Source organism: Crocodylus porosus, unplaced genomic scaffold (genome assembly GCF_001723895.1).
Source record: "Crocodylus porosus isolate Cpor-Errol unplaced genomic scaffold, CroPor_comp1, whole genome shotgun sequence".
Classification (NCBI taxonomy): Eukaryota; Metazoa; Chordata; order Crocodylia; family Crocodylidae; genus Crocodylus; species Crocodylus porosus.
This window is the reverse complement of record NW_017728916.1, coordinates 21,299,623-21,321,425: the sequence shown is the minus strand read 5'-3', so window position 1 is coordinate 21,321,425 and position 21,803 is coordinate 21,299,623. Positions and strand designations below refer to the sequence as shown.

Sequence of the window (21,803 nt, the reverse complement as noted above, 5' to 3'; positions counted from 1 at the left end):
GGCCCCCCCCCGAGAGGTGGTACATGTGCCACAGTCCCAACCTGTGCCTCAGTTTAGCCTCTTTTTTTTCCATGCCTTCTGTCCACTCAACTCGGAGGGGGCGGGGGGGAACTTTACCCTGAGGATCTTGACCCCCACTCATAGGGGATAGAGACTGGCTGACAAGTTCACCCAGTGCTAGGCAGGTGCTCTCACTCACATTGAGCTTGGTCCCCGCTGCCCCTTCATAGACCTGCATGTGGTTCAGCACTCTCTCGACTGATCGCTTGTCTCTGCACAGGACATTGAGGTCATCCATGTAGACCAGAATCCTGGTCTTTCCCTGTTGCCACTGGGATTCAGGACTCTGCTGGTCCTGGGTCCTGCCTAATCCACTGGGGCTCCATCGTGCAGATAAAGAAGATCAGGGAGAGCAGGAAACCTTGCTTGACCCCCAACTCTACCATAATCAGCATGCTCAGTAACTGAGCAGCACCTCACTGATAACATCCATGTACGGTGTCCTTATTCAGGCAATGAATGTGAGGGGATGTCCATCTTTCTCAGCATCTCAAAGAGAAACCAGTGGGATACTTGGTCATAGGCTTTCTCCAGGTCCAGGTTCAGCACAATGTTCTGTTCTCTCCCCTGTTGGAACTGGAGCACATCTTGCAGCTGCAGCAGTGTTCCATGGATCTGGTGCCCTGACACTGCGCACGACTGGTCCTTGTAGATGATAGACCCTAGGACAGATATGAATTGCATAGCCAAAGTTTTGGCCAGCAACTCATAGTTCAGGAGGTTTATGGACCCCTAGTTTTTCAATTCCTCCCTTGGCTCCTTCTTGTAGGTCATGAGGTCACGAGGCCACAGTCCATCCCAGTCCCCAGGAAGCCCTCCTGAAGCTGCTCTTGAAAGACCTCCAGCAGGTCAGAGCCCACTTGAGCCCAGTAGGCCACCTGGAACTCTGGGAAGGCTGTCTTCCCCAGAAGTTTTACTGTTCTTGAATCTGTGAAGGGTCCTATTAGTCTCCACCAGTGTCCACTCCTCCTCTAGCTTCTGCTGTTTGTCTTCAATGAAGGCCCAGATCAGCTCCTGTAGGCACTGCTACATGGCCCCTGGGTCCTCTGGGTACTCAATATTGAGCTTCCAGTAGAAGGTGGCCTAAAGGTGGTTTGCTTAAAGTCATTCACCAGGCCAGTGCTAGAGCTTTGACTAGAAACTTGGGTTACTGAGTCTTAACACAATGCTCTACCCAATCCTTAGTGTGGCTCTGCCTTCATGAGGTGAAGCTGGACCAGGTTGCCCTGTGCCTCATCCGCATATACATTTTTGGAGCATCCCAGGACTTGTGACAAGAACACCTGGTTCCAGTCATGGGTGGGGACTAAATAGGACAGGGATCCTTTGTGGGGGTGTTTGGAGTACACACACATACCAAGCAGTGCTGGGATGTGGGGTCACCATGGCTTGAAATACTGTTGACTCTACTAGGGAAGTAAGGGTATCGCTGAATGAGAACTGAATGCCTGGTCTCTCAGCAATCCCATTGCCCAGTAGTAACAGCAGTAGACTGACATTATGGTCTGCACATGAGTGCAGCAAGGGACAGCTCCCTTTCCCCTTTCTCTTTATTATGTAGAATGAGGAAGAAGGTGGTGGAAAAAAATTAAGCAACACTCCACATCCTCCAATTATTTTCTGTATTTTGAGAGTTTAATATTTAAAATTTTTTGAGCTCTCTCTGTTATTGGACACATCTCCATCATCCTTTTTAATTGCTAACTGCAGTATTGAATCAACTCTTCAGACGGTATTAAAATGGCCGTGCAAATTATGTGGGCACTAAGACTTGTGCAAGTACATGTACATCATTGCTTTTATACTTACTTTCTTTCTCCAAGAACATTTTTTCTTTTTCTTTTTTTTAGTCAGAAGTACCTGATATATACTGTTCACTAGAAGCAAATAAATAATGGGTGCTGGTGTAACAATCCTGTCCACAGGAATTCAGTTTTTATTTTAATGATGCTTTTGTACATTATTTTCCATAGTGTAACCTCACAGTGCTGCAAATGTATAGTTATCCATACCCAGAATGAACTTACAGTATATAGGAACAGTAGCATTTGGTCATTAATGTAAAGCTTCTGACACTTTATTCATGTCTATGAAAACAGGTTCTCACATCACAACTGTATTATGACTAGTTTTTTTTTTCAAAAAAAGTATTGATAAACTGTAATTTTTACTTGGATTAATTTTTACAATTTTTTTATAGAATTAAACCTGAATTTTTATACCTATGATGAATTTTTTTAATAATGTCTATTATGTAAGAATAGAACTTTCCCATTTACACAGAAAATAAACTACTAATCATACCAAAGCAAATTAACACATTTAATTCTTGATGGAATTTGTAAATTCTCATTAAAGTCTTCATTAGGTGCATGCTAAACTTTAAAAACAGAAATATACTGTATTTATTTGACTAGACGATGACTCTGATTATAAGATGACTCCCCAATAATTGGATTCTATATATGGAAAATATATAAATTAATTATAATTTTTCAGTATAGAATATAATTATTGGAGGTTTGGTCTTGATTTTGTTCCCTTCCCACTACTGCAGCAAGGAAAATAAATCTGGGGGGGGGTCAGGTAGCCCTTTTGCTGCCTTCTCTCAATGTTTTTCCCTGGCAGCCCCTTCGCCTTCTCCTCATTATCAGACCCAGCTTTCCCTGAGCACCTAGAAGTGAGGAGCAAATTTGAAAACAATAACCTTGAAATTAAACATGGCTGTAGCAATTTGCATATAGTACCCATACACTTAGTTCATCCAGAAATGATGCACTTTACCTTGATTTTAGACCACTGCAAGTTTTAAAGCAGGTAATCTATAAACACATGTCGAGCAGCACTTTGGCATCTACTTATATGCAGTGCAAACTATGCTTGATATTAGTTCAAAGGCAAAAGCTCATGATTTATCACATAGTTCATTGGGCTGGGCTGCACCAGAGACAACAGTGTTTCAAGCCGTGGTGACCCCACAGCTCAAGACTGCTCAGTATATGTGTGTACTCCAGATACCCCCTGTGGAGAAATTGCCCCAGGTTTGTCTCTCTGCCTACGGGACTAGCTCAGCTGTAAAGGTTCCAAAGGGAGGGGGGACATGCTTCTCCTTTGGTCTCACTTTCCCGCCCATGTGACTAGTCATCTCACCTAGTCAGTCTGTCATTTGGAAGCTCTGGTCAGCAGGCAGTGGGTCTACTTCTGGTGGGGACTTAGTGATGAGGTCACAGCAGGTGTATAAAAAAGCCCCTCCTTAAGGAAGGAGGCTTAGCCATGTTTTGGAACACAGCAGGCATCTTTAGGAACATGGGAACAAGCAGATGGCCTTTGGAGCTCTTTTAGACTCTGGATGAATGTGTAAGTAACCGACCTGAAATGTAGCCAGTAACTTAGGATCAAGTGTTCTAGCAGCCTATCAAAAGGATATCAAGCTGCTTCCATTTGCTCAGGGTTATTCTTTTGATACAATTTTGACGTGTACCCCTCCCCATACCTACTCTCTCACCCAATAAAGCCATCCGCTATAGCAAGCCTTGTTGTACGTGCTTGAGAGGGACTGGGCAGGCCTTTTTGCTCGCTTTGCTTGGCCAACTAAAGGAGGCTACATTCTATGCTTCAGGCTATAAGAAGCACCCAGATATATCCTGCTGGGGCTAAACAACCCCTAGGTCTACAGGCCCTGTGTACCCCAAGTGGCACAGAGCCCAACAGAGACTGGAGGTTGGGTGATGGCAGTGGTTACCCCAGGCTGGTGGGTATGCTCCAAAAAAGGGGTTGGGCAGAAGTTGGTGCCCCGGGGAGGTACCTGCAGCTTTGGTTTTGGTTAGGCACACTAAAGCAGGTGGCTCAGTGCAGAAGTGCCCCCTACTGTCCTGCCACACCCCCCACAAATGACTCATGGGCTACTTAGCACCCACTCGTGACTGGAACTGGATGTTCTTGTAATGAGTCCTGGGGTGCTCCAGAAATGTATATATGCAGAAGAGCTACAAGGCAACCTGGTCCAGCTTCACCTCATGAAGTGTGGGGAACACTAAGGATTAGATAGAGCATTGTGATGGGGCTCAACAACCCAAGCTTCTAGTTTAAGCCCTGACATTGGCCTGCTGATTGGTTTTAGGCAAATCACTGCATATATTTGTGTGTCTGCTGTGCTATCATGGAGCTAATGATACATATTTTCCTTGTAACGTGCTTTGGGATCTACTGATAAAAATTCACTGTAGAAAAGCTAAGTGTTAAGTCATTGTTATCCCTTTTGAGCCAAGCTGTTAGTTAAAATTTGGAGTTTTACATGCTGTTAGGAGTTTATGATGCTGTCCTGTTTTTTGATGCCATCCTGTTTGTTTACAGAGAATGTACACAGAGACAGACTCCAATTACTTCTGATGTGTCGAAGTGGACTGTATTTAGCTGTGCAACTGCATATTTTGACACTAATGCAGAGTTTACAATTCAGTTTTTAGTAGCACTAGTCTAGGCTACTCTAGACACTCAGTAAGGTGATGTTCTGGCTGGGCAGCTCCCTGGGGGGAAACATTACTCAGATACGAACATAAGCCAGGGAAAAAACTGTGGTAAGGTTTAAATGTAAGATGCAGTGGGCCAGCTACAATAGGGCTGGAAAGGGATTTCAGCAGTGCTTAGCTTTGATTCCCAACCAAGCTTCTGGGGCACCCTGGGGTGCCATGAGATCCTTTGAGGGGTGCCCAAGAAGTGTGAGGAGATAAGCAGATATGGGCAGCTCCTCTTGTTCAATGACTGTCCTGCCCTCCACTGCCTTGCCCTTCTGCAAGGAGGTAGGCATTGTAACAGATGCATTCGTTTTTTAAATGACGTGCTGCTCGGTTAACAAAAGTTACGGAGGTGTGCCTTGAGTCTGACAAGGGGTGCCTTGAGTCTGACAAGGGATACCTTGAATCTAAAATGTTTAGAAAACCTGTGGCCTGGGGGTTAGAACTTTTGGAAACAGAAGATAATGGTATGAGCTTCATTCCCTGAGTGAATGCCACTAACCACTAGGTTAGTGATTATTTTACCTCCAATAGGTATGTGTGCAGGACAATTCTGTTGTCACCAGCACAGAATAGATTTCCCAACTGTTTATACATGTAAAAAATTGCAGTTATGTGCCTGTGTATGCACTGCTTACATATATGGAAGGTAAATAGGATCTGTCACAAAGACCAGTTTCCCTCTGTGCTGAAGGAACTGAATGATGGTAGACAGGTTCTTTGTTCAAAGTTCCAAGCCTCTTTCCATCTTACCAGTATAGTCTCCCTGGGCTCTCTCTAATACCCACACTCAGTGAGCTTTACTGGCTTTCTCCTTGCTTTTCTCTTTCTACCTGGCTGGCTTTCAGTGCTTCTAAATGAAGATTCAGAAACTTCTAGCAAAGAACGCCCAGCTCCTGAATTTGTATTCAACCACCAGTGAAACCCTTCTACCTTCATAGCTCATCTGCTGATGGGCCATATATTTGGCAGGTGTTTTGGGCAGTAGTTCTAATTATGTCATCTCCTGTATAAGTCTTTATGCCATATCCTGTATAAGTCTTTATGTCTGATTAGGTTTCATAGACATCCCAAATGTTATTTTAAAAAAACCAACACAACTTAATGCCAAAAAAGTAGAAGTAACCAAAAACAAGTACAGCAGAAAACAAAAAAAATGTGGTTAAGTTTCAAAAAGGAGTTTAACCATATCTCCATTTTTTTCCTGGATGAAGCACACAGGTCTACCTTTTAGCTTCTATAAAGTTTCACTCATACTCTGTGATAGCAATATTATTATGATTGACCATTCCAGATGTTGTTATTTGTACATTGCAAATTCTTATACCATCTCCTAAGAATGTCTGAGTGACTATATCTAATGCTCTGCCATATTTGTGTATGTATCAAAGGGCTCCTCGCTTCCACTTCAAAAATGCTAGAGGTGTGACTAGAGTTGCCTACTATTCCATGCAACCATTGGTAAAATGGGTGAAATAGTCTCAGGGAAGGGTTGGAAGCTTAGATACTTATTTACCTACTGAAAAGATTTCAAGTTTTTATTAAAAATAATTTAAACCAAAATCCCATATTCCCAACCTCCTCAAAGATTTTAGAGTTGAAATCTAAAGCGTCCATATTTCTGAAATCTGCTGAAATTTCATAGCTGGCTTCTCAGCCTGGTTTTGCTCCATTCTTGCCTATTTTTAGTGATACACTGAAATTAACAGGACTGCGTGTGAAAATAAGGATAGCAGAATTATATGATTTTAAATTTTGATTCTTTTTTGAGTCTGCATGTGGATCTTCATTTTTTTGGATCAGACCCGTAAGTGTTGTTTTTGTCTCCTGAAGCAGAACCAGTCTCTGGGAGCTTGAATGCAAGCTGATTAGTATCTTTATTATATATAAAGCATGCTTTAACAACAGTCCTTGCAATATATTTATATTTCAGCAACGATTCAAAAACGCTTGAAGAAAGAGAAAAAAGCAAAGAGAAAATTGCAGGAGGCCCTGGAGTTTGAATCAAAGCGAAGAGAACAAGTGGAACAGGCACTTAAACAGGCCACGTCAGGAGACAGTCTCAGGATGTTAAATGGTATGTTTTAGTTGGAGTTCGAGAAGAAGCTTAGAATGATGTTTATCAGTTTTAATTAGCTGAAAGACATAAAATAGTGCACAAAAAAATCCTGTTTAAAAAAAAAGCCTTGTGCAGAAATAATTATAAATCAATTGCAGGCCAAGTGCACTAGATCATTACATAAAAAAGAATAAAATATCTAAAAGGAAACATAGACAAATTTATGGGAAAAGAAATACTATATATTGTTACTATAGAAACCTGTAAAAATGATGATTGGGTCTGTATGAAACTTGGTTTTAGTTTCCATGAGGTTTCCATCTGTGCTGGTTGAGTGTCACAATTACTGAGTTTCATTTTGAAAATAGCTTGTCAAACCCAGTATGAACTTGTCCAGCCTCAGAATTTATTAAGCTTACCATGTCCTGTATAAGTCTTTATGTCTGATTAGGTTTCATAGACATCCCAAATGTTATTTAAAAAAAAACAACACAACTTAATTCCAAAAAAGTAGAAGTAACCAAGAACAGGTACAGCAGAAAACAAAAAAATGTGTTTGGTGATACAAGAAGATGTTGAATCTAAAGCAGAGCTGTCAAAAGTTAGCATTTTTTTCTTTATTTGAAATTTAACTTAGTTGGGTATGTCCAGATGAGCGCACATGTGAGGTTTGTGGTACCTCACAGCAGTTTGAAGCATTACAAACTGCACATGGCACACATGCATCCATTTGCTGCACTGCTAATATGCAGTGTGGCATTTGTTTTTGACACTGGGAGATCCCACGGGGTGAAAGAAAAACACAGTGGAAAAAAGCAGCGCAGTGCATGTGGCAACAGCATGCGCCTCCAGAAATGGAGCCTGGCCAGCCAGAGCCATGCTTTGGCCACTGGCCATACTCATGCAGCCAGATCAGCACCACCGCTATCCCAGGAGGCTCCCAGGACCACAGGCAAGGTTGCTGGGATGAGCACAGGTGCTGGCCCCAGCATCCTCTTATCCACCTGGGCCAATTCGCCCCATGCCAACCCCATTTGCAGGGACATTTTTGCTGCGACAGCCACACGCTCACATATGCAGACCTGAATTAGCTTTAAACCAGCTAGATTAGGTACTGCTAATAGTGGCACTGTGGTAGAAGGGAACTCAACACAGGTTCCTCGGATGCTGGATACTTGGCCAGTTAGCCTGCACTGAGTTCTGTGCTAACAGAGCTACATTGCTAGCAATATGTAAGCTAGTCATTTAAAGCCAGCTTGTATATGTCTACATGTTCGGCAGTGACTTATCCAGAGTATACGGATGACTATGCTGGAGCAAATTGAATTCTGATATAACATAAGAGAATTTGGCCTGGTTTCTTTTCAGAGGTGCAGAGCATTTGTAGTTCCTAATGATTATACCAGAATTTGAAGATACTCAGCATTTCTGAAAATTGTGTCCCTTATTTTTAAAGGATGTCAGGACTCTGCTAATGTTATCAGCATATATTTACATCCACAATTAATTATGGGCCTGAATAGTGACATTTAGACCACTGCTTGATTTATAGTTGCAATCAGGTAGCTATCTAGGTATTAGTAACAGCAAGAGGAACAACTGCTGATATTTCAATGATAATCTGATTGCATGAACAAATCAACTAGCTCATTAGCATCTTATTTTATGATGACAAAATATGGAGGGCTATTGTGAAAAATTAAAAAAAAAAGAACTCTGAAGATCTTTCCCTATTATAGTCGCTGCTATCAGTTACCACTGACTTTGTTATAGTATGCATGTACAGTATATATTTTAAAGTTAAAAAACTCTTTAGAATAGTACAGTGAATTCTCCAAATAGTTAGGAAAGAAGGATATTCTTCCTGAGCAGCAGCCTGAGTAAGGCAGATCCTATTTGGTCACAACCAATTCTGATCTGATTTTTGGAGTATTCTTATCTTATTTACAATAGAAAATTAGAACATATCTTACTTGGTAGCTCTGCACTGGTCTATAATGAGAATTTCATGGTTGTGATGTGACCAGGAATGGATGCTGACCCATCAAACCAAACAGGTATTGACAAGCTTAGGTGTCCCAGATCTGAAAGAAAGAAAAAAGGTAAATTTGAAAATAACGTGATTTGGGGGCGAGGAGGCATTTAACATATAACTCTAAATTAATATAACATTTTAAAGGAAACATACAAGTTCCTTTTAAATATACACACATGTGCTTTTTAAGTGCTGTATTATAAAAGAAAAGCAGATGTTTTTACAGGATTCTGTGCGCCATGGATTCAAATCACATACTTTATCTGCTAATCCTTGATGGCATTAGGTGGTATAGTGGCATCTGTTAGCACAACACCCAAGGGTGTTTGAGCCACAAACCACCCACAAAGGCTATGCGTACAAAGACATTATCAATATTAAACTATGGTTCAAATGTATGTTACATCATTAGGAACTTTTCTTTCTCACTTTAGGAATTAACTGCACAGTCAGTTTCTGGAGATACTGAAATATTTCACAAAACAGAATTTTGTTCTGGAGAAGGAAAGCATTTTTATTGACTCCTAAGAAGAGACTTAAAGGAAACAGTACAATATCTGTTTATATTTTAAAAAATCGACATTTATGTATGCTTGAAAAAAATGACTATAAATGGGTATATGATATTCCACTAGTTTCCTTTGTAGAGGGTTATTTTAAAGAGAAGTTAATAATATAAAATTAGGCTAAGATGGCAACATTATACAAGAGCTTTAAATCATATAATTTGACACTGTCATGAGCTTGCTAGCACTGGCTGTCCTATATAATACTTTGGTCTGCAAGTATTCTGCTAGGATGAGTCAATGTAGGTTAGTATTTTTCATCACTAATTTCCCCGTTTTCATGTGAAAGATGTCCCTGGTACCCCAGAAGAGAATTTCAATGCCATATTAATAACATGTGTTGATTAGTGTCTAATCACCAGAGAAAGTGTGAAGTATGTTAAAAATAATTCACTGTAAGGCTGGTAATACTTTCACATTTTGTAAACTGTTGGAAATCCAGTGAAACTTGAACGTTATGTGCAAGGCTGGTGAAACTTAAAGATCGTCCTCATTGCAATAAAGATTTTTCTAAAGCTTCACCAGGGGAGAACAAGGTGGAATACATTAATCTCATTTGTAACATCTTTCAGATGCTGGGATCCCAGATATGGAAATAGACCACAATGGAACCCAACATGACAGTGCTGCAATGCAAGGTACAGTATGTTTCATAGTGTTGCTTCAGAATCCATGATTTGTTGTATTCTGAAAAAATAAGACTAAATGCAACATCAGCTTTCTCTAATTATTCATACCTGGCAAATATACAGAAGTAGTAAAACATTCTCCATTTTCTTGTTTAATTAAGAACACCATTATAAAGTCAGTAAATGCCTTTAGAAACAGAGGAATATATATTATTTACAGTATGAGCAAATATCAGATTTAAGTGACAAATGCATAGAATACATCCAAAAGGTGCCAGTTTACATGCTATTTTTTAAATGGTGCAAATCAGAAGTATTGTTATGATGAACAGAAATGTGCACAAATACACATGTGTACACATACACAAAATGCAAATATATCTTGACAGAAATACCAAAATCCTTGCAAAGAATATTAGTCATACAAGTAAAATATATGTGTATGCACAGAGCTTATGTTAATAGTATGAGTCAAGTATCAAAACTCATGAAATGCCAAATGTAAGTATGCTATGCAATCCATTATTGTATAGTCTTAGTTATGTAATTTTTCCCCAGAAGACTCCTGCCTTGGAATCAGCACACAAAATGGATGAGGGTAACCTACTGAACTGCTGTTCAATATTTAGTTTCTTCCTTGTTGTTCCATGTTTGGCCCCGTGATTTATTTCCTGTACACTATTCAAACCCTACTCTAATGACAGAATATTAATTTTCTCCAAGTCATTTCTCTGGTGCTCTTTATGATAGTATCTGAATGTTTCCAAATATTAATGATTTTATTTCCACAACAACCTTGTGAAGTACAGGGGTGGTATTATCACCATTTTTCAGCTGAGGAACTGTGGCAGAGAGAGATTAAGGTCAAGAGTTTCTATTAATTGTAGGTACCCGTTCTGAGACGCACGCAATCTGATTTTTCAGAGTTCTGAGCATTATATTATGTGATTTTTATGTACAAAGCACAGCTTCCAGACTTCAGCTGTGCCTGTGAGTTCTCAGTCAGTTCTTTTGAAAATCTGATTCCAGTGGCTTGTATCTAGCATATAGTCATAAAAAGTAGAAAAATAATATATACCTTTGAAAAGTTTTGTATACACGCCCTAGCCTGGATCACACTGGCCCTCTGTGGGGCAGACAGGGTTAGAATCTAATCCCCTAGTATGTACTTAACTACCTTAGCCATGGTACCAGTCATTCCCTTCTGGCCATCCCTTTCCTCATTCACTAGGCTCCTTCCAAAATCTGCAACAAATCAAGAAGAGGTCCTGTAGACAACAGTTCATTTCACTGCAAAACCCAGATTCATTCCCAGCTCATCTCCATCTTTTCAACTCAATCAAGCAGTTGTGGCAAAAAATGGTATGTTATATAATTAAAGATGGCAACAAAAATGCATTTGTAAATGGCAGCCAACATCATAACTCTGATATTTCTATGCCTTGAGTGTTTGACTTTTCAACCTATATAATTGTTCTTTTATTCTTGTTGTTCTATGTGCAATTTCCTGGGCTTTTAGAGAAAAAACCTAAAAAAAATAGGAAATGTATCCAGGGATGCCCATATGAGATATTAGTAGGGTTGGAGCCTTTAAAACCACCACATGGCCCTCTGCCACTTGGGTTAATGGAGAAATGCATAACAATAGGAAATTGCCCTTCCATGTGTAACAGCACTAAGGGAAGATGAGACACTTTGCCATCAAGTTTTATAGATGATAAAGTGAAACTTGGATTCCCTAGACAGAAGTGTGATCTAGTGGTCAGAAAGTTCTTTCTTCCTTCTCCCAGATCCTTGTCTGATTCTCTCTGCCAGTCCTACTTCTGTAGTCTGACACCCCATGTCCACCCCTTCCGCCTCCTCCCATCTCCACTGGTTCTTGTACCACGTCTCCATTTCCAGCTAATCCCAGTCTCTTCACCAAATCCTTATTCAGTCTTGCATCGATTTTCCTAATCTATCACCACTCCCTTTCAATCCTAAGTTTTTTCTTCCCCTTCTACCCCCATTTGCCCACCTAAACACAGTTGCTTTGTTTGAATCTACTCTCAACACCCGTGCACATCTCACTTCTGTCCTCTCAGCTTTTGAATGAAGCAGCTTGCTCCTCCATGATGCCCAACAGGTGAATCACTGAGAGCACATTTTCCCCTGATATCAGTTCACACGCCCAAACCCAGACCTAGCACAGCCCAGGGCAGTCCAGTGCAGTAATTGCTGAGAACGTTTTCTTTACCTATCTGCAATCTTGAGCCTCTAAACTGCACTTCATGAGATATCCATTTAGAAACAGGTAATATTATGTGAATTAACACCTAATATGATTTCTGTAATCTATTTGCCGGACAAAAGAGCATTCTTTTATTTTTGAGGCTTATTTTTTTGTTTGTTTTAAATATTTGGCAATTTTTTCAAGGTGCTAGAGTTCCTGAAAGGGAAGAAAAAGTAGAAGGACCTGATCCCAAGTCCAGCTGCTCCTATTATGTTGAGCAGACTTTGGATTTGGACCTAGAAGAACAGATTTGAGAGGGGACAACCTGGATATTCAGGGATTATGTTGAACACGTTCCAATTTGGTACTCCCCTGTTAATGTAAAAAATGATTCTGTGAAATTGGATTTTAGTTGCACTTTAGTTGTAAACCTGTCATAAATGGGCAAATCGCTTTTTATCTTCCTCTGACAGTGTTCAGGATAATGTTGAACAATGAGTGCATGTCCTGCTGGAATTGTTTTAGATTTTTGTAAATGGTTGATTCAGGGAGTCTGTTTTTGCTTGAGTACAGCAGGTGTGCAGTGCTAGCAATATAACACAACCACAGCAAAAGCACTAGTACAAGCATAAAAAGTTCCCAAGCATAAAAGAATGTGTTCCTTCATCCAGAGATATAAGAACTCATTTTAGACCGTTAAGAACTATCATAAGCAAACTGTATCATAAGTAACAAATGATTGTCTGCAAAGCCTTTTTTCACACAAGTTTTTTCCAACTTAAAATTGCTTAGGGTATGTATAAGTGCTACATTTAGATTAACATTTAAATTGACCTAACCCTGGTCAATCATGCAGGCATTAGCAAGGCTTAAATCACCCAAAAAATAGTGTGCCCAGTCTAAGGGGGTGCTCCTGCTTTGAGCAGGGGGTTGGACAAAATGACCTCCTGGGGTCCCTGCCAACCCTCGTTTTCTGTGATTCTAATTTTAGTTAGTTTACCTCAGGAGCTTAACTAACATTAGACTGAGAAAGGACTAATCTAGGAAGGGTTAATTCAATCTGGCAAATGCCTGTACATGTTCACAACATAGCATTGGAGCCAGGAAAGCCCAGCCACTCACCCCAGCTCTGGGGCTGTGGTGTTCTTAACCCCCTGACTCTGGGCTCTTTGTAGGCCCCCAACACCCTCCCTATCCTACCAGCCCCGCCCCCCGGCTTCTTGCCTGCTCCCGGCAGCAGCAAACACCTGCATGGAACCCACCTAAACCTAGACCAAGTACCCCAAATGCCAATATGTACACTTAGACATTATTTTTACACACCTTGAACAAGCTTGTGCAATCGCTGTTATGAAGAGCTCTCTGACTAATGCATTGTTAAATTCTCTTTTGGATTTTAATGCAGTTCTGCCGTGTAGGAGCGTCCCACAGATTTTTGCTATGTGTTGATATGATATTATGTTTTCCATTTTCTTTAGATTATATTTTTACAAAACTTGTCAGTAAATACTGTCCTTTACTTTTTAACAATTTAAATGTACTCTTTTCATCACCCATTTCATTTGTTTGCTTTATTTGTGTGGGGTGATGGTTCATACAAGCCTAATACAAGGTTATTTCCAGAATATATCTACAGAACACAAAGAAAAGCTCTGGCATCAGTAAAGATCTTTCTTTCTCTATTGTCAATAGCTCTGCTGGAAAGAAATCTATCATTCACAGAAGGCCTTTCCTTTGAAATTCATTTAGTTCCAATGTCAGTATTTCTTTAAAAGGTTTTTAGGGAGAATTACAAAAATATTGCATTAACCACCTTTTACAGTGATTAAGTTGTATCATATTTTATGCTCATTTCTTTAAATGATTTTATTAATGCAAGCTGTTCATATACTAAGATTCTGATATGCATGACAAATCTTTTCAGTTTAACTGGTTCATTGAAATACTTTATATGTTAACTGATCTGGATTTTTCTACTTACAGTACCAATCATATATGCAACTTTCTAATACCTTACCAATACCTGCAATCCCCCTAGTTTATGCCCCCTCTGCCTAGTCTATCAGTCCAGTGTAGTTTATTTTGGGTGAGTCTTTAAAGCTGATAAAATAAATAAAGTTGCAGTTGTCCTGATGTCCACCATATAGTTGAATGGTAAAGGAAAGGGTGATGCATATTCAAAAACACCCTTCTGTTCCTTTTTCCGTAACTCGCTTGTGGCTCAGAAAGATAGTGCATCAACCATTTTATCAACCAATCTCCGTTTCACATAAAATAAACATACTGGGTGTCATTAAGTGCACCTTCAGATCAATGATTTTTGCAAATGACATTCAAGTACCATTCGAGTAGTGCATTTTTGCTGATAAAAGCAAATTAAATTAGCACAACTACAAGTGTGCTGATAAAAACTAAAACTGAACAGCAGCACCATTAGCTAACAAAGTAATATTTTCTCTTTACTGCTTTCTGCCATTTAGTTATTATCCTATTGGAAATCTAATTATAATCCTTTTACTCCCTAGTCAAACTTCACAGTTTTTGCAAGCTTAGCACTGACAAGTGATTTCATTACATTTGATTGCCCGCGCCCAGATTGACTTAACTTCACTCAGAGACCTAAAAGCCCTCTCAGTTTCTCAGATTCCCTGTTTGCACATTACAGCAACAGCTCCTTTAATTAATTAGCATGAACAGCAGTAACATGAACTGCTGAACAGAAAATAACATCATTTTATGATCGCAGGGAGACTTCTCCTTTTGCATGTTTATACCTTAGTTAACTTTTGTATTACTATATTTCATTGTTAGGGGATAATGGTATGATCATCAAGGCAACATTATCTTAAAATTTTAAAAAATAGATGTTATCTTAATACTAGATGAAACTATAGAAAAATATGAAGGCCTTAAATTTCAGTAAATAGACAGCACTATAGAGGAACTGACTTTTCTGTAATGAAAAAATGGCTCAAAGGAGATGCATAAAGTACAAGGGCAAGGTGACACAGAGCTGCTGCTGCTGCTTTGTTTGTGAAAAAGCCAGGGACAGATTTAGCAAGAGGGCTGTCAATAACTGAATAACTTTTTGCTGCTTTACATGTTTGGCAGTGACACAGGACATTTTAACTTTGGAACATATTTTGCCTTCTATTAATACTCCCTAAATCTGTTGGAACTCAAAAGGTTATTTTTTTAAACATTCCACTGTACCAAGTCCATTTTAAAATCAGATTTTTGTGACAAATGGAATAGAGCTCTCTCCTCCCCGCGCACACATTTTTTTTTTTTTTTAAGAGATCTGTTCTCTTCCCAATTAGATACAGCATTTGTTAAGAGTAATAATGAGAGAGATGTTTAGCAACTGTCATGGTAGAGTCCCCTGATTCTGTTCTTGCTCTTTGGGCATTTTTACATGTGCTTTGTTGGGGGGAAGAAGGGGGGCGGTTTAAATAGAACTGCTCTTGGAGCCACTCCAATTAAAGTGCCTGGAGCATCTCAAGTATCAGCATCCCCATGCTTCAAAATGGTGATGGGGGCACTTTATCTAAAGCTTATTGAACAAGTTTTAGTTAAGCACCCCTGCCACCATTTCGAAGTGCAGGAACACTGATACACAAGACGTGGAGGCTGGCTGGAGCACAGTAATTACCATGCTTCAGCAGACTCGATTAATTGAGTCTCGATTAATCAAGCCTTCGCCAACACACTGTAATTACAGCCCATCGGAGCTGCCTCCTGGCTGTTAGGCACTCTGTGGACAAACTTACAGCTTCTGGTGACTCCTGTAAGAATAATATTGGGACCTCTCTGATTGGTCCCTTGCTTCATGATTTAATAGAGCCTGCTCTTTAGGCCCTCATATACCTTGTTCCAGTGTTTCCCAATCTTTTCCAGCCCAAGGCACACTTACGTTAATAAAAATTTTCTGTGACACACCTGTTAAGGCATTCCCCATCCTCATACCTATTGTAGCTCATCGCCATTGCAAAATTCCGTGACACACCTGTTCATTGCTGACGGCACCCTTTTGTGCCGCAACACACTGGTTGGGAAACTCTGCCTTGTTCTTTGTTTTCTCTGTGTTGTCTTCTTTCTCGCAAGAAAGATCCAAACCTCATTCTTTCACTAATACTCCTTCTGCCTTTTCTCAGTCAGAGCTGTTTTCCTTAAGAAAACCCAGTATTTCTGATTGTACTGGTATTTCCTGTAGGTTTGAATAAACGTTAGATATTTTGCATTCCGTGTTTTGTCTGTCTCAGTTCTAGAGGCAATGGGGGAGGGTGGAGAAGGGGGATGAAAGGGAGAAGGCAAGCATTTGCATGTTGTAAATACACAATGCCCTTTTATTGTAAAATTAGTCCAAGTATCTCCTCTTCCTAGGAACTCCTTTTGGAAATTCATTGATAAGCCACTGAGAGGTCAAGTTAATGATTTGGGCTCTGACCATCATGAATTATTAAAGCTTCATGCGGTTACTTTTGCTGCTTAATTTTGCTATGTATGTTACTGAAAAAAATATTGTAATGATTCTTTTGCGGTTATGAGTATGTCATAAGACTTCTTTTGTGTATTAGCAACAGAAGTAGTAGAAACTAAGGCTACACCTTACAGGATGATAACAAAAGCTTTATGCATCTCATTAGACCATTAAGCCAAAATGGCTTGTTTCCTACTCACTACCTGAGAAAATAATTTAAAAATTACTGTGTCAATCTTAAACTAAATATTAATTGTATAGTGCATCTGAAACATATTTTTAGGGCATGTGGAAATGTGAAGCTGATTTTTCATTATTATGTTTTACCAAAAACAAGGTGGGAAGAGTACAGTTTTCAGAGAAGTTTTCATTAGTCTATGCTTCGTGAATCTATGCTAAAATCCCTACCCCTCCATTTTAAAAAGGAGATACACCCCTCATTCAAGCATTTGTTCAGACATTCAGTCTCAATAAGCTTGAATCTTTCCATAGCAGGAACCACAAAATGTTCTCCCTCTATTAGTTCAAACTGATAGTTACAGTATATCTGCATACCTTGTCTTCAGTGAACAGCATTCTTCACCTTGACTTCTGTAGTTCATAAAAAAATTACATTCTATATACAAGTTGCTACTCCTATCCATAAGCATGTGCAAACTGCAAAGGGTCAGGAAAAGAGAAAAGGGATAAGACATATGTTAACAAACTAAAATTCATGATATAAAAAAACAGAGGAAGGGTGTTCTTGTACTTATTTGAAACCATCAGTTTTCTTAAAGGAATGTTGTCAAATATATTAGGCTGAAAATGTTACTGTTCTTTGCCCTCCCTCTTATTAGTTTGCAAAGTTCATGACATTATTTTGACATTTTTCCTGAACCAATAGTATCTAATGAATGCTTTGCATTTTTTGTTAAAAATTCAGTACTAACAATGATTTCAATCAATAAAATTAATAGCTGACACTGGAGAAAGATTTTGGTAAGGATACAGATTTTAGCTTTAAGGAATCAAATTTTTTATTTAAAAGCCACAGTCAATAATTATTAAAATGATCAGACACTTTAAAAAGAAAATTTTTCTGCTTCATTTTCTTCCTCCCTCAGAGTTTTCAGATGCTGTGGAGGATAGAAATGATTCACCTAAGCAGCTGTTACTGCTTTGGTCTTTTCTTATACTTTATTCACCTTTCAGAAATCACACCATGTTATGTCAGAGATTTTTTTGCTCGTTTGTTTTTGCTTTGTGAGGGATGATTTGCCATGCTAGAAACCCCATTGTATAAGCGGTATGGTGGGAAAGCAACAGTATTATTCATAGACTATACAAAGGGAATGCACGCTTATCTGCCTCAGAGAGATTTTTATCAAAGGCAAAAACAACACTAGGTCAGATAAATTTTCCAAAACATCAACAACGATACTCATCCCAGAAACAGATTTTAAAGCAATGCAAGGCAGAGCCAATAATACTTGGTCAAGATTTATGATTTTTTTACTTATAATCAAAGAAGGCAAATACCTTTCACAGAACTGAGCAGCAGCAGAAGAATTTTGCATCTAAGATATCAGTTTTCCTATCATTATTTTGCTGAATAATTAACCAGAAGCTGAGAGATCGACTGAAATGCAAAAAGTGCAGCTATATATAACATAGCAACAAAAGTTAGTTTTGTGTGTCCCCCCACCTTCATTCCTCCCCTCCCTCCCCGCTTTTTTGTGTCTTCCAGGCATCCAGGGAACGTTTTCTAAATCTTTCTTCTGTGCACTCTGGCCCTTATCACTCTGATGGAAGGCTAGATGCAGCTCCCTTTTCAGCCCATCAGCAGTTCTCCTTATATCTGCCAAGAGGGTTATCACTACAGTGTTATGTGGCATTCTATCCACAACAGAGGCTGAGCAAACTGCGTCCAGTGCACTCTCTGTTTAGAAGGAAGGCCTGCTAAAGACTGGGCCATATTTTCATATACTATCAATTGATGCCTACACAGAAGTAGTTGCATCTAAATTTACAGCTTAATTTTTTATGCCAGCACATTCTGCAGTATAGCCTAATTTAGTGCCACGTGATACAGCTCACACTTGCCAGCTGGGTCTAATCAGTATACTAATTCCGTTTACAGCTAAAACCTATATTTTGAAGGGGAGAAGGGCATTAGACAATCTGTTGTGACCTACTCAGAAAGACCAGCTTTGGTAGTGCTAAGGGACTCTACACTAGAACAGAAGCTGCAGAATGAGAGTGAGGCCACTATATGCTCTCCTTCCAGTTTTTGTCTGCAAAAGCATCAGGACTAAGCCTGATGCTCAGATCCAACCTCTTTGTTTCCTATTTAAGCTTTTCCCAATATCGTCCCTCACATGTCCACAGCTTCCCCTAAAGGGCTAGATGCAGACTGTCAAAAAGCCCAAGGCTGGATCAATTCAGTCTTTGCAAGTTAGTCTAAGGTGCACAGATTAAATTGAAATATAAGTGAACAGACATTTACCTTTGTGTCAGGAAATGCAGCTACATGCCTGCAGAGGCTCAGGCCAGAAGCTGGGGGGGGGTGCTAGAGCATGGCTCTCTGGCTGTGTGTTCACTTCCTCATCCTGCTGTCCCCAAGGTCTCTGGGATTTTCAGTCCAGAATTACAGCAGCAGGACTCTGCAGGGTTGCTCATCACTTCCTCTTCATGCTTCCAGGTGCCCCTGGGATTTACAGTCCACAGTTGCAGACAGCAGTAAGTTTGAGTGGGGGAAGGGGTGTTTAACCCCTCCCCTCCAGTCTCAGAACCCAGCCAGGGTTTGCCTGGCAGGGGCAGTCCTCCCTATAGACTGGGCTGCATCCCCAGCGAGGCTATCCCCTACCCACTTGTCAGCCAGCCCTCACTGTTCCAGATAGGGAGTAGAGGGGTGGGGCCAGCCCTTTTCTCTGGAACAGACCACATAGCCCAGCTCAGGGGACTGTGATTTAACTTGAACAAGGAAGGGGTCTGGGGCAGAAGTTTCATAAACCAGTTTGACCAAGATCAGTTAAGTCTGATACTACATTCAACGAGTTTTATCTTAAACAGGTTTCAGCCATTTTAAAACTGGTTTATATGCAGTGAGGTTCTGTTCTGTTACAGGTTTAAACCAGTTTCTGATCACTTAAACTGGTTTATGTGTAACTTCTGTCCCTAGCCAAAGAGAAAAACTTCTTGGACACAACTCAATAACAGAAGTTAATTATGGGCTTTAGGAAACTTCTTTCAAACGATGTTTATTCTTAACCTTATTTCTTAGTTTTTGAATTGAGTGTAGAGTTAACCACTAGCAATTTAACAAATCTAGCTTTTTTATGTGTTTATGGAGCAGAACAATATTTCTTCCAATTTACTACTCTATAAATAGATTTCAGACAGAGGCTGTGCTACTTCTGATTGGTCAGATAGGTCAGACAGCTTGATTTTTGTTTCTTTTCCTTGATTGAAATAGCACACAGGCAATAGTGATATGGTTTCTTCTGTATGTGAATTTATGATTTATTTTCTGAGAAAGCATTGCATATTTTGTTTCCACAAGCTTTTGTGCCAGTAAAACTTAATTGTTCACTGAAAACAAAGACAAACAAGGCATGAGCAAGGCCAAACAATATTATTCAAAAATTTACATAAATGTTTACAGAACATAATTTCCATTATTGAGTGCGATGGAAAACAGGAGAGTCTGGTCTGAAGAAAAATCAATAGGGGAAAAGTAAAGATAAAATGGGAAGGAATATGAAAATGGTAACTAATATAAATGAAGCCCTTTAAAAACACTGAAGAATTACTTTGTTGTTGGTTAGAAAAGGAGAGCTACGCATATACCTTGAAAAAACTACCCTGTTAGGAAAGAAAACATCATCCGAAGGGGAAATTACAATCAGTAAGATAGAATTTGGCTCACAGAAAAACTGTGAGATCTTTACTCATGTTATACATTGTGGAGGGGGAAAAAAACCTTTCTAAATGTCTTGCTTATTAAGCTAGTCATGCATTTCACTGTAGGTTGTAAAGCAGTATAACATGCACAAGGGGCTCATAAGCATATTTTAGTGTTAGGGAATATCATTTATACCATTTTTATATTGTCAATATTGCCCCTAGAGAATGAGATTAAGCTTCAAACTACTGTAAATCTACAGTTTTGCTCACCTTTGTATAATTTCATTTTTTAATAGAATGAAGCCTACATAAATGAATATTTGATTAAGGGATAAACCTAATAAAAGAATACATTTACTGCACACAGATTTATTCAAATCTTGACTATATAATATAGTAAAATGCTATAAAATGGGTATGTAGTTTGCAGTCCACTACAGAGGAGATAGTGAATATTGCTCATCAGTATAAATTTGACCATATTTCATTGTGTTTTCACTACCACCTGCATCAAAGACATTTTTAACACTTCAACTTCTTGTATGTGGGGGTTATATGGCATTATTGAATGCCAGAGACTGAATTTTAATGGTACAACCAGTGACACACAGTTATGATGTTTGGAGTTAAATTCCAAGCTCTCTTAAACCCATGAGTATTTAACTACTTTCTATCTATGTATTGATAATACAACTACAAAGATAGCTATGCTATTCTAGGGCCTCCAGTTTTACATTAACCTTCACAAGTATTTTACGTTCACTAACTAGGCTTCAACACGGAAGTTAAAGGAATACCACCTCTGAATTAATGAGGTATTGTCTTGTAGTATAAATTCCACAGACCTACACATGACAGCACCAAAACAGAAGGTGGCATATTTGCTAACAGATGAGAACAGGAGTTCTCAACCTTGTTATGGAGCATGGGGTAGTAGTTTGACAAAGTTTGAGACTCCTCTCCTGCCCCCTCCCACACACACATCTAGTAGAATGAGCAAAAATGGGAAATCAGGCTGTCTTGACTTCTACTCTTACCTTTGGCTCTGTTTGTCTTGTGAAACCTCACCAGTGCTGCATCATTTTGCCTCAGGACATTCCTATGAAGCAAACTAAATGTCACTGCCCCATTGAACAGAGAAAATTAACACTTGAAAAATTACATGACAAAGTTTAAACAGAAAGCCTGTTTCAAGACCAGAATTAAAGTCATTCTACTAGACATGAACCTCAGGCATAACTTGCCTTTACATTGCTGACCCTCAGTTTTTAAATAATTCATAGATTCATAGATGCTAGGGTCGGAAGGGACCTCAGTGGATCATCGAGTCCGACCCCCTGCATAAGCAGGAAAGAGTGCT

At 39.4% G+C, this 21,803-nt stretch overlaps 1 protein-coding gene across 4 annotated transcripts in view; it reads left to right on the top strand.

Annotated features, from left to right (window-relative positions):
• DACH2 (dachshund family transcription factor 2) overlaps positions 1-21,803 on the top strand; it is a 553,736-nt gene that overhangs the window by 526,305 nt on the left and 5,628 nt on the right. For all 4 annotated transcript variants that reach the window (XM_019536472.1, XM_019536475.1, XM_019536474.1 and 1 more), the window contains 2 exons: positions 6,508-6,651; positions 9,807-9,872. In XM_019536472.1, the coding sequence (XP_019392017.1) occupies positions 6,508-6,651; positions 9,807-9,872 (210 nt within the window). The remainder of the gene's footprint in view (positions 1-6,507; positions 6,652-9,806; positions 9,873-21,803) is intronic.